General features: G+C 42.0%; 1 protein-coding gene across 1 annotated transcript in view; it reads left to right on the forward strand.

The window, feature by feature from the left end:
• Window positions 1–8,931: 8,931 nt before the first annotated feature.
• Window positions 8,932–13,633, forward strand: part of COL9A1 (collagen type IX alpha 1 chain) — a 96,510-nt gene continuing 91,808 nt past the window's right edge. Inside the window, exons 1-4 of the mRNA XM_026656253.2 lie at window positions 8,932–9,180; window positions 9,521–9,594; window positions 11,010–11,087; window positions 11,219–11,351. Of these exons, the coding sequence (XP_026512038.1) occupies window positions 9,167–9,180; window positions 9,521–9,594; window positions 11,010–11,087; window positions 11,219–11,351 (299 nt within the window). The 5' untranslated portion in view covers window positions 8,932–9,166. The remainder of the gene's footprint in view (window positions 9,181–9,520; window positions 9,595–11,009; window positions 11,088–11,218; window positions 11,352–13,633) is intronic.

The following is a 13,633-nucleotide window of genomic DNA, read 5'->3' on the forward strand; positions in this document are numbered from 1 at the left end:
TAATTTTTGTATTTTGTATTTTGAATTTTCTAAATATTTAAAAAAGCAAACACCCCCACCCCTTGAAATTCCATCATGTTAAACCATATTGATACCCACATGGTTCATCATCAGTGTTGGAAGCTGTAGGTCCTTAGCACAGACCTCTACCACTTGAGTTAACGGGGTAACTGGTAACAGCAGTAGTCTGTTATCCTCCACATGGAAAAGCCACTAGAGGAGAATGAAAGACAAACAAAAACAGTTCCTCAGCCCATTCTGAGCTACAGTTCCAAGGGGTTTCCCCCCTTTGTCTCTCTGTCCTTCATGCTTCAGGGTTTACTGCAGAATTCTCCCTTGCTCTTTTAGCTGAGCACTGCTTCCCAGAGCTTTCACCCCCTTCCCCAGTGGGTTCCCACTGCCTCCCCTCTATGGGACTTTAGCAGTGACTCTCAGGGAACCACTTGTTGCAGCTGCTGCCCTTTCCTTACAGGCAGCCTGGCTCCTTAGAGCCCCAGGTGCTGCCCCACCCTCTTAATTGGCAAAACTGGGAGCACCTCTTCTAGCACAGGGGACCTGAACCTGCCACCGCCATAAAACCCTGTCCATCCCAGCATGCCTTGTGTTGTTCTTCCTCACCTCTCTCTATTTGAGTGAGTCAGGTTTCTTTCTCCTCCATCAAAGTGCCAGGGTGCCTGCAGGTGGATCACTGAGAGCCCAGGAAAGAGTCTTGCTCTCAGTGCTGTCCCTGATGACTGATTGCAGGAAAGGACCTGCTCCACCTCAGTCCCCAGATAGAGCATGCTCTGGGCATGTGGAATCTAATGTGCTGGCCTCTTACAAGCCTATATTGCCCATGTGCAAACAGTGATTTTTTTTCCAGAGATTTATAACTGGGCCAGATTAGGGTAGATTTTCATGTGGGTTGCAAGAAGCACATCCCTGCCATCAAGATGACCCCCTTGTCCAAGTTCAAGTCTCTGCTTCAAAGCCCAGAGGCGCTAGAGTTCATGATGAAAGCAATGTAAAATTTTTTAACATGGGTAAAATAATTTTTTCCCCTTAACCTCACTCTCTGAAGTGGCTGAATGGGATCAGCTGAAACTTAAACAAACACACAGACAAAACCTGAGTCTGAGGCTGACGCCTAGAAGGAAATATTTTACTCCAAAAGGTCAAAGTTTGCCAAAAAAGTTATAAGTAACTGAAAACAGGGTTTTAAAGTGGAAAATATCAAGAAGCCTTGGAGTACTGCTTATAATAAATAATAAGAATAATATATAAAATAATGATAATGCTTCACTAAGTTCCATGCAGATGGACCCCTCCACCTTTACAGAGCCCTTACTGAAGTCAACATGTCTTTGCCAAGGTCCAGTGGACTGCTTGCAGAGAGCTCAGTACAGGATCAGGGTCATTCACTAAGTTGCCAATAGATACATATTATTTATATAATATAAACAGAGACAGAGGCTTTCTTTCTTAGAGTTATTATACTTGACCCTAACATGCCCAGGGGTCATAAACTTCCTCAAATAAGTCCACATGGGCTTGGTCCCCAGTCTCTCTCTTCTTATAACTCTAGTTGTCCAAGTTGTGGAAATGCAACCACCTTTTACAAGAGCAAAGGAGACTGAAGAGAAGGAACATCAGTGACAGGACAGGAAACTATGAAGAATATTGTTGATTCTGATGGCACTTATTTTGTATATATTTTCTGGCTTTTACTGTTGGTACAGTGGAGTGCCTGGTTTTAAATATATAATGTAGAAAAATCAAACTTTTACCACAAGACTACATCTATGCAGTCCTTTAAATCTCATTAGCACATTGGCTTTTCCTTTCCATGCAGAAAGGTGTCCCTTCTTGGTTTGTACATGCCTATATTTAAACTGAAGGCAAAATAAAAATAAATAAAAAAAAATGTTCAAGGAACCAGTGACAGAGAAGACCAAATAACTGAGAATAATATTCTACTCCTAATTATCACCTAGATGACTCAAAGCTAGAAGACCTGCCAGACTGCAGTCACATGGAAAGGAAGGGCCTACACTGGAAAACAGAGAAGTCTAAACTGCTAATTGCTGTTGAGTCCATACAGCTCCAAATGAAACCCTGGGAGAGACATCAAAAAGCAGGCACAGGAGCCAGCAGTGACATAACAGCGAAATGATTGAGAAAGAAATTAAGAAGGCAAAATTAATTTTAGCAAATTTCCTTATTTGCAAATTTCCCCATCCTTAGCTTTACCTCAATGAATTTCTGATCATAATACTTCCATGTTGGTGTAAGTATATTGCTGACAATAGAGTTATTTCTGATTTACACAGGTATAAGTGAGAACAGAATCTGGCCCTTTTTCTCTTAATATGAATGACTGCATACCTATAAGTTATAAGAATCATGCTTTGCAATATCTTGCCTTTGTATTATTCAAGTATTTAGAGAATATGTCAACTAGAAAAATTATTTTAGATACTTTATGTTTCTTATAAGGAATAAAACAGTTTTAAAATTTAAAATATTAACAGAATTGTTTTTAATACCTGATGTAACTTGCAAACAAAAATATATACTTTTATAAATTATAGGCAGGGTCCTTTGAGTTCTGTGATTCTGTGGCTGTGGAATTTGCTTCTGGGTTTACACCTTGTTGAGGAATTGTGCATCTGAAACTCAGCTTTCATTTGAAAACAAATTTGTGTGTCTACCTTTCTGGTTGTGAAGATAGAGTAGAAAACATGAATGAGTGTACATAATACATGCCTACCTGAGTCTGCAGAGGTACAAGTATGAAACAACAGGTAGGAGAAGTCTGAACTTCCCTATTTATCTCTATGAGGGCTTCAGTTGTGGAATCTGGCTTTTTTCCCCAAGGAATTTGCCTTTTTGCTGCAACCAAGCATCTAGCAGGAACAAACCATCCCGAAGTACAGAAAGAATAGCAAATATATGGCAGGCAACCAGCTTGGCTTAACAGTGAAATCTTCAGTGAGCTTAAACTCAAAAAGGAAGCTTACAAGAAGTGGAAATTTGGACAGATGACTAGGGAGGAGTATAAAAATATTGCTAGACCATGCAGGGGTGTAATCAGGAAGGCCAAGGCACAATTGGAGTTGCAGCTAGCAAGGGATGTGAAGGGTGACATGAAGGGTTTCTACAGGTATGTTAGCAACAAGAAGAATGTCAGGGAAAGTGTGGGACCCTTACTGAATGGGGGAGGCAACATAGTGACAGATGATGTGGAAAAAGCTGAAGTACTCAGTGTTTTTTTTGCCTCAGTCTTCACAGACAAGGTCAGCTCCCAGACTGCTGCATTGGGCAGCACAGTATGGGGAGGAGGTGAGCAGCCCTCAGTGGTGAAAGAACAGGTTAAGGACTATTTAGAAAAGCTGGACATGCACAAGTCGTTGGGTCCAGATCTAATGCATCCAAGGGTGCTGAGGGAGTTGGCTGATGCGATTGCAGAGCCATTGGCCATTATCTTTGAAAATTCGTGGCAAACGGGGGAGGTCCCAGATGATTGGAAAAAGGGAAATAAAGTGCCCATATTTAAAAAAGGGAAAAAAGAGAACCTGGGGAGCTACAGACCAGTCAGCCTCACTTCAGTCCCCAGCAAAATCATGGAACAGGTCCTCAAGGAAACCATTTTGAAGCACTTGGAGGAGAGGAAGGTGATCAGGAACAGTTAACATGGATTCACCAAGGGCAAGTCATGCCTGACCAACCTGATTGCCTTCTATGATGAGATAACTGTCTCTGTGGATATGGGGAAAGTGGTGGATGTGATATATCTTCACTTTAGCAAAGCTTTTGCTACGGTCTCCCACAGTATTCTTGCCAGCAAGTTAAAAAAGTATGGATTGGATGAATGGACTATAAAGTGGATAGAAAGCTGGCTAGATTGTCAGGCTCAACGGGTAGTGATCAACGGCTCAATGTCTAGTTGGCAGCCGGTATCAAGCGGAGTGCCTCATGGGTCGGTCCTGGGGCTGGTTTTGTTCAACATCTTTATTAATGATCTGGATGATGGGATTAACTGCACCCTCAGCAAGTTCACAGCTGACACTAAAATGGGGGGAGAGGTAGATACAATGGAGGGTAGGGATAGAGTCCAGAGTGACCTAGAGAAATTGGAGGATTGGGCCAAAAGAAATCTGGAGGATTGGACCAAAAGAAATCTGAGGAGGTTCAACAAGGACAAAGTGCAGAGTTCTGCACTTAGGAAGAATCCCATGCACTGCTACAGGCTGGGGACTGACTGGCTAAGCAGCAGTTCTGCAGAAAAGGACCTGGGGATTACAGTGGACGAGAAGCTGGATATGAGTCAGCAGTGTGCCCTTGTTGCCAAGAAGGCCAATGGCATATTGGGCTGTATTAGTAGGAGCATTGCCAGCAGATTGAGGGAAGTGATTATTCCGCTCTATTTGGCACTGGTGAGGCCACACCTGGAGTATTGCATCCAGTTTTGGTCCCAGAAGGGATATGTACAAATGTACTACAGAAGGGATATGTACAAATTGGAGAGAGTCCAGCGGAGAGCAACAAAAATGATTAGGGGGCTGGGGCACAGGACTTACGAGGAAAGGCTGAGGGAACTGGGTTTTTTAGTTTACAGAAGAGAAGAGTGAGGAGGGGATTTGATAGCAGCCTTTAACTACCTGAAGGGGGGTTCCAAAGAGGATGGAGCTAGGCTGTTTTCAGTGGTGACAGATGACAGAACAAGAAGCAATGGTTTCAAGTTGCAGTGGGGGAGGTCTAGGTTGGATATTAGGAAACACTATTTCACTAAGAGGGTGGTGAAACACTGGAATGGGTTACCTAGGGAGGTGGTGGAATCTCCATCCTTAGAGGTTTTTAAGGTCAGGCTTGACAAAGCCCTGGCTGGGATGATTTAGTTGGTGTTGGTCCTGCTTTGAGCAGGGGGTTGGACTAGATGACCTCCTGAGGTCTCTTCCAACCCTAATATTCTATGATTCTATGTTTTTTTTTTTGGTCTCCCTGCCCTGCTGGGACTTGTCTGCAATTGCATTTTGCTCTCAGGCTTTCCCCACAAGAGGGAGTTAATTGGACTAAAATGCATCTTTCCTACTCTGTTCCATGGAGCCAGGCTGCAGAGGGTCAGAGAGCCAGCTGGCAGCTTGGTAGTGTAGGGAGCCAGCTAAGCTGCCTGGAGAACAGTGCAGGAGCTGATGCCTAGAGAGGTTGACACATGAGCCACAGAAGCTGGTTACAAAGCTCCCCTTTTCCCTAGAGTCTCAGGGGGAATAGTGAGGAAAGGAGCCAAGCCACCAGGATAACTATGTGGTGGGCAAGACCTAGGGAACAGAAAAAGGCCTTCTGGAAAGTGTCACAGAAAATCCATCTGCAAAAATAATCACTGTCTGAAATAATCATACACCAACTTCACCTCATTAAGTACTTGCAACTATGAGCCATAGTTGTGTGTACATTTGTGTGGAATGGGGCGAGGGGGAAGGAATTGTGGGTGGAATCCTGACCCTATAGAAGTTAGTAGGAGTTCTGCCATTGACTTCAATGAAGCCAGGGTTTCACTCAAAGAGTAACTCATGATGATAAAATAAATTAGTGTTGCTGCAGCATTTAGGGGTTGCTACCACGGAATTCAGTTCCATTGTGCCATAGAGTACACAGGGCCCTGCTCATAAGCATTATAATTTGTGATCATATATCATGAGTCTGGCTTAAAATTAATTTAAAGGTGTTTAAAATATTTTATTAGTTTAATATTTTATTATTTCCCCATTCTATTGGGATTTATAAGAACCTTCTCTGAACTGATATTTTGCTGTGTCTGTGGAATTCTCAAACAACACACAACGGGAGGCAATGGGGGAAGCAAGACAAATAAGGTAAAGATTCAGGAAGACGTGTTAAAATGTAACTGAAAATACTTGGAAATATTTTGAAAATTCATGTGCACAGGTTATTCTTTGACTTGTGATTTAAGAAACCAGTGCTTAGTGAGGGAATTTGCAAGCTGACTCACTAATTTTTTAGTATTATTACTAAATAATTCCTTGGCACATTTTAAATTGCTCATATTCATATACACCAACACATAGCCATGCAGAGTCTGTTTCTGACATTGGTGTAAATGAGTAAATCCACTGAAGTCACTGTAGTTACACTGATGTCAAACCATTATAAGTGAGCTCAGACTTCAATCCTCTGCTGCAGCTAGCTGTGTTTATTGTCATCTTAGCATGGGTTTGATTCTGCTTAACATCTATTTTCTTTTAATTTTCTCTTTAATTCCTCTAGTAAATACATTTTGACGTTTTTAAGTTAATTGGAATTACTGACTGTAACAGAGGATAATGACAGTCTGGCACCCCTGGAGACAAAGTACATATCTTCTGACCTAGAAAAGATAGCAAAATCTGGATTTTCATTCAAAGGCATGGGAACTGCAGGTTCCATCATCAAAAAGGAATTGTTAAGATCAGAAGTATGGAGAGGCATGGAAACAGTTAAACTGGCTCCAGTTTATGTATTTTCTTTACTTTTGCCCTTTAAACATTTTACTGATTTTTTTGTTTATTTTTAAAGATGACTTTGTGGTGGAAATTGAGTTTACAGACTGATTTCAGTGACATTTCACTGAAGTTACTCTAGAGGGGCTTCTGTGTAAAGGAGATAAAAATCTGGCCTCATATGTTTCCAGATTTTCCACACTGACCTATCCTAGAAATAAGCCATTTGATCTTTACAAAAATTAGAATCTGTCAGCTTGGAGAAAGCTGCTTTCCCTCCCCCCCCATGCCAAATTTCATACAACTTTGGACAGAAAAGTATATTTTTATAATGAAGGTAAGAATTTATTGGATAGTAAATTATTTGTTACCCTCCAATGATGTGCTGGAGCCTGACAACGATTATACTTTCACTGTCAATTCAATTAGCTCCTACTTCTAGATGTTAGCTTAATTATTTGTGGGGTTTTAATTAGAAGGCACTTGATGTCAGTGCAAGTTTTGCCATTGATTTCAGTGAGAACATTCTCAGGTCCAAGATACCACAATTCTTAGAATAAATAATAATGAGTAGAACTTTCAGAAATGCAATCCCTCAAATCATACATAGTTATTTTTTAGCCTTCAGGACATTTAGAGCAAATATAAACATGATATAAGCAGGAACAAATTCACTGAAGTCAAGGGAGTTGCACCTGTTTACACTAGGAGTCTGATACTATAATTGAAATCAAAAGGCAGATGAGGAAAATTATCTATGCAGTAGAATAAGGAGAAAAAAGCTGAAATGTAACAAGCTTTTTTTTAGTTAGGTTATAGTGTGTAGAGAATAGAAGGTCACAGCAATCAGGAGGGAATAAGCAAAAGTTAATATCATTCAGGGCTATCCATAAACCATGAATTTACAGCAAAATAGCTATCTGGGTGACAATTACTTATTTGCACCCTCAGTTTACATGCCTAGCTTTGAACATTTGACATTTGGAAGCTAAAGTTAAAAGGCAAGTATGAAGGCAAAATTGAAAAGCGAAGTGCCTCATCAGGACAGAGGTAGCATTCCACGTAGAGTAGGAGAATACTGCCCACCCCCGCAACAGTACAGAGTTATGGAGATGGGACAGAGTGGAGGAACTGCCAGGAAGCAGCTACCACCACTCCTTCCAGTGACCACCACTCACTTGTTAATGTCACCACTTTAACAGACCAAACTGGGCTTTAGTTTCTTCTGCTACTCTGATCCCAAAGGAGAGTTCTAATTCCCTTGTCCTCAGGATTTCAGCATATGCCCCAGTATGGATTGGGGGAGGGAAAGGGTGGCAGTTCTCTTCTGAGCTCCACCCACACAATAAACTCCATTGTCAAAATTAAGCACCATTCACAGTAGATTGTACAGAAGTTCAGAATGTGACCATATGTTTCCTGAGCTCCTCTGAGCTACTTGAGCTTGGCTCCCCATCACTGGGGTCTGAATATGTTCACAGACTCTGTCAATGGTACTTTCCAAAGGCCACCCATTTGGGATACCAAAATGAGCCATCACTCACAGTACATTGTGTACATCTGTGACTTTCCCTTACACAAGATATGGAATAGTTCACATTACCATTTAAATGATCATTACTGGACATTGAGTTGCATCTCATTGAGATGAATGGTGCAGTTCATAACTTCCAGAGCTATTGCTTTAGACCCTCGGCAGACTTCATTGCATTGGTTATACACCATTCACTTTTTTTTGTTTGGAACCACAACAACTAGAAACTTTGATAGACATGCTAGTAGGCCATACTGCCACACACTGGCCCAATCTGACCCTGCTTTTCCATACCACATTCTAACTGTTGAGCAGCAGTAAATATCAGAGTCTCCTACCTGCTCATGCTCTGTGACTCAGCCTTTCCATGCATATAAGCTTCAGTCCCTCTCACTCTCTGCAGCCATATGAGCCAATGTTTATATGTCTGAAAACATAAAATAAATGGCCTCTAGCAAAAACTGCTTATCAACTAGGACTGAGGAACTGCAGTCTCTTTAGCTATGTAATGTGTATACCTTGGCAAAGTTCTAGTTAAAGCAATGAAACCAACTTAAAAATGATTGCTTCTGTTCAGAAGAATCCTTTGCCACACCTCCCAGGGTCTAGTTGGGACAGTCTAGTGAGGAAGTCAATGAGAAATGAAAGGCTCTTCTTTCCAGGGTTAGGCGTAGTTCAACCTTATCCTAATTCCCAGAACTGTCAAAATATACACATCATAGGACCATCTGTTTCTTCAAGACTTCTTAACACATTTCTCTTTCATTGGCTTCCCTCACCAGCAGACCCTGCCACTCAATGGGTGGCATGGTCTAACTTATGTTTCCTCGCCACATCCCCACTCCGAAGCTGGCATGAATAGCAGACTTGCCTCCACTCTCGTTGCCTTTTTATATCCCAGCTAGTTCCTGAGAGCCGTCCTCAGACCCCACCAGGACACACAAGCTGTCCAGCCCCCACCTCCTTCCCTCTGCAGGATTAAAGCAGCCCCAGCAGACGGAGCCTCATTCCCTTCTGAAGTCCTGTATGGGGCAGAAAGAGTTGAATCTGCGCTCATTCATACACTCTTTGATGGAATTAACTACAGGAGAGCACAGAACATAAATATACACCCCAAATACTCACATGATAGAGCTGAAGAAAACCAGCAGAGAAAATGAAGAGTAACTGGTAAGAGAGCAAGTGGCATTTGTAAGCAATCAGTAATTAATAGATGACAGAGAAAGTGATTAATTGGTAGCATTTAAAACTGTCTTTGCCTGCTGTCTTCCCTATTTTTTTATTTTTATGACAGTTTTAAAAGTAAGAAATGGAAACTGAGATAACATCATAGGCACATTTTGTTGCACTGATAAAGACAAAAAGCTTAACTCTAAAAGGGTTTGCTTGGCAAGTGTTAGCAATCCCTAACTCATGTATTTATTTAATATGTCTGACCATGAGCTGAAACGGGATCACATGATATATCAGAAGCTGTAAATTCATGTTTGAGTTTTCTTTCTGTTCACAGGCAAGCTCCTGTTTTCTTGTACATGTGGAGTTTTCTGTGGGCTCTGGTGTCAGCCAACGTCCAGCAGCAAACAAGTAAGGGTCTATCCTTTATCTGTGTTTCATTTCACTGGTATTTTGATAATCAAAAGAGTTACTCAAAAGAGTTTGATCATCAAAAGAGTTTTAGTCGCAGCTAAAACCCCTCACTAGCTAGACATCACTTAGACATGGAACTAAAAATGTGTGTGAGAGAGTGAAAGCAAGAAGGAGAATTTAGAGAGAGCGATGTCTTTCACAGACTGGTATTTTAAATCTACCATTTGGGGTACACTCTCCATCTTCCTGTCGTTGTCTGATTGTTCTTGTTTATCTTCTTGCCATCTAAACAGACCAGAGAGTAAATACATTTCTAAGGTGAGGATCACAATCTGGAAATGGATACTAAGGACTGGGTGCAATAAAAAAAAAAATCCCTCTAGTTAAAGGTTTTTCTGGTAGATGTGGCAACAAACTGGATCCACTATATTAGCGGACCATCAAGCATAAATGACTGGATGTCAGCCGCATATCTGTTTCAATGACATAAAATAAGCCATTTCTAAGGTGTAAAATGTCAACCTGACGTTTTTTTTTACGTCTATGTTGTGAGAAGGAAACCCACATTTATGGTTGAGTCCTTTCAGCAGACAAGAGGCTCTCTGTGGGTTGGGAAGGTAGCTCCTTCCAACTTGCATGCACCTTTCTTCCCCATCCAAACTTTAGTAACATTTTCCAGTTTGACTAGATGTTAGGCTTGGGTAGAGCTCTTTCCAGCAAATGTTTATTTTGCCTTTTTACTTCTTTAAGATAGGGGGACTGTTTTTTTTTCCAGTGCTCGCAGCAATACTTTTAAACAGACAGTATTTAGAAAGCAAGACACGTATTTGGTTTTCCAAGGAAATTTCTTTTACACTCTTGTTCATGTCAATAAAGAGTCAATAAAGAGAGCCTGCAAGTCTCTTTGGCCCCAACCTTATGCTTCACCAAGGCTTGTTATTTGATCAAACATGGCAAGGATGTGGGTGGGAACACCTGGAATATCAAAGAAGGAGTGGATGCCAACAACTTCCTTTCTCAACAGCCACTTCAGCTAGTGTGAGGATTGCTTTGAGTTAGGGAGGCAGTAGATTGAGCTAACTAGTATTTTTAAAAACTGCTTAAACCACCAAAGGTTCTGGACTAACCCTCCATATAGTGCAAGATACATGGGACAGCTGCAATTCACAAACAGTGCTGAGGAAGGGAGAATTACAACCCTTTTCTAATTTAAACACTTAAACAAAAAATGTACAAATAAATCAGCCATCAAATTATTCTGTTAAATTTGGAGACTTCTAAAAGCAGATGCTCATCTGCTTCAGTGGGTCCAGTATATGGCCATTATTCTCATATTACTTTATTTAATACATATTAATTCCCTTAGCTGGGCAATTTCCATCCTGTCATGAAGAAGGATCTTTTCTTTGCAGGGTTCCCAGTCACCTTCAGCTCTAACCAAAAGACTGACCTCTGCCCACCAATCAGGACTGGCGAAGATGACTTGCCAGGTAAGTAAAAACTTTGCAGGAAAAAACTGCTGTTTAGACATTGCAATCAGGGTATGTTCAGCTCTGTGATTCTTCAATGCTCACTTAAAAATAAAGAAATAATGTCTAGCTGTGCATGTTTGTTCTTGTAGGTTACGACCTGATTTCTCAGTTCGAGCTAGATAAAGCTGCCTCCCGAGGAGTCATCCAGAGAGTGGTGGGCTCCACAGCTTTACAAGTGGCTTATAAATTAGGCACAAACGTAGACTTCAGGATCCCAACCAGGTAACACATTTAGTTGTTTTACTTTAAAAGTCTGTTTTAGCATATTGTCCCCCTGAAAGTTTGACCCCCTCCCTAAATAACTAGTTCTTCAGCTGGGGTTGGCAAAGCTCTTGGAATGGATACAATGTATCCAGTGCCTCCCCCCCCCTTTTGTTTTTGGGTGATGTCACTAGACTAGATTGACTAGACAGTAATAACTAGAGGGAGCTCTCCCCACTTCCTTCCCCTACCAGTAGTGCTGCTCCGGGGGCTGGAATTTTCCAGCTAGAAAGGGTGTAACCTCCAGGAACTGATGCCAGTAGCTGGAGAGGGCTATGCGGAAAGGCTAGGGAGGCATAATGGGAAGGTGGGACTTGGTGGGTGCAGAGGGGCAGGGAGAAGATCCTTTCAGTGGGGATGCCTCACAGATGGCTTTGCCAGGGAGGAAGAAGAGAAGGGATCTTTTTGCCAGTGTGATAGTCACAGGGGAAAGGTAAGGAGGAGGAGAATGGATTGTATGGTGGTTTATTTTAGTCCTTTGGGAAGAGAGTGCACACATGCTCCCAGTTCAGTATCAGTCACATGACCTAGAAAAGTTAAAAACCTTTCCCCCACGTGTCACAGATTGCTACAGAAGACAGTATTTTGGAATCTAATCGTATTTACATTCTATGGGCCAGATCCTTGGTTCCAGGTGAGCTCTGGTTAGCGCAGGACCAGAGGGGGTTACAGGATTAAGAAGCCTTACCCAAACTTGGGAGAAACTGGGGGCTGGTTCAGCTCCTGATGTAAGTTAGAACAGCTTCACTTATCCTGGCTGATGATGCCCCTCAATGGACCATTATTTAGCTGGGGATCACCGGAAAGCAAAGTGCTGCTGCTATGCCTCAGCTGGTCCTCTCGCACCCCTTCCTGCCACCAGTACATCGTGGCTGCTTTGTGCTTAATTAGTAGGCTAAAGTTAGACTCCAGCATAACTGACTGGTTAAACTGGGTTTATGGTTGCTTTGCATTACTGCAATAACACAAAGCAGCTGGAGACTCTGGGTCCTGATACCTTATGACCATAAGAGAAATGGGAAGTTAATGCCATTAAAAAGGGGGAGATTCTCAGCTTTTCAATGTGATACCCAGTTCTTGTTTCTAGACTTGGAATAGCCTGAGATATAAATTAAAATGTCGCAACTCTGAAGTCTGATCAAAAAGCTATTTTAGGTCATTCATAGAGGTGATTTATTGGAACATATGGTAACTGAGCACCTGTCTTCACTGCACTGTTAGCTCATGCTGTAACTTGAGTATTGTCCCTAACCTGACTCCTGTCCACATACCAAAATCTCTAGCTTGATTTAGGTGGTGCTTTAAGCTCTAGTTAGTTGGCCTGTCAGTGGGTTTGGGTTGAAGCGTGAGTGCAGCTGATGCTCGAGTTAGGAGCACAGTGGGAATGCAACTACTCTATGTTGCTAATCCAATCACTCAGTGCGGCGCAAGTGTACTTTTGCAGTGTGGCCACTTTAACTTGAGTGTAGATAACTCGAGCTAACACTGCAGTGGAGTCAAGCCCTAAGGCAACACGTAGTCCAAGTAAAAATTCTTAAAAACTCTCTAAAACATTTATCTAATAGATTTTCTGTGAATGGGTGGTATACACAACACATGGTGGTTAGGTGTGGTTTATGGGTTTTATTGGCATGAGTTTTGGTTGGCTGAATTACTCAAGAGCATTAAAGTAGTGAGAGAGCTATGGATGCCACCCCACAGAGCCTGAAACTTCTTTGATGTGACCTGCATAACTCGGGCTTTGTCACTATGACTTAGGTAGGCATCCCATATTCCTTCTAATAAACCTTTAGACTGCACCACACTAGCACTTATTCATATGTAATATTTTAATACGAGTCTTTGAAACAGCAGCCAACCCATTACAGCTTAGGTCCAGGAAGTGTGTGTTCTCCTGCACTCTCCTTTTCCTGTAAGCCATCTGTTTTTGGGTCCCATTGAAGGACTGGCAGTGGCATTGCTAGGTGATGACTGAACTCCAGGCCACCTGGTGGCTATAACGTGTTACAGCCAGGCTGTTCACTTAGGGTATGTCTTCACTGCCTGTCAGATCTGTGGGCAGCGATTGATCCAGCGGGGATTGATTTATCGTGTCTAGTCTAGCTGAAGTTGCGTAACTTAGATCGATCCCCGCCAGTGTAGACCAGGGCTTAGATGCTGAAATAGAATTTTGTATAGAGCCGTAAGCATCCTCCATAAATTTAGTGGTTTCAGGGGGCTTGTTTCTGCACTATATTGTGCTG

This window comes from Terrapene carolina, unplaced genomic scaffold (assembly GCF_002925995.2).
Source record: "Terrapene carolina triunguis isolate 2854851 unplaced genomic scaffold, T_m_triunguis-2.0 Scaffold42, whole genome shotgun sequence".
In the NCBI taxonomy this organism is placed as follows: Eukaryota; Metazoa; Chordata; order Testudines; family Emydidae; genus Terrapene; species Terrapene triunguis.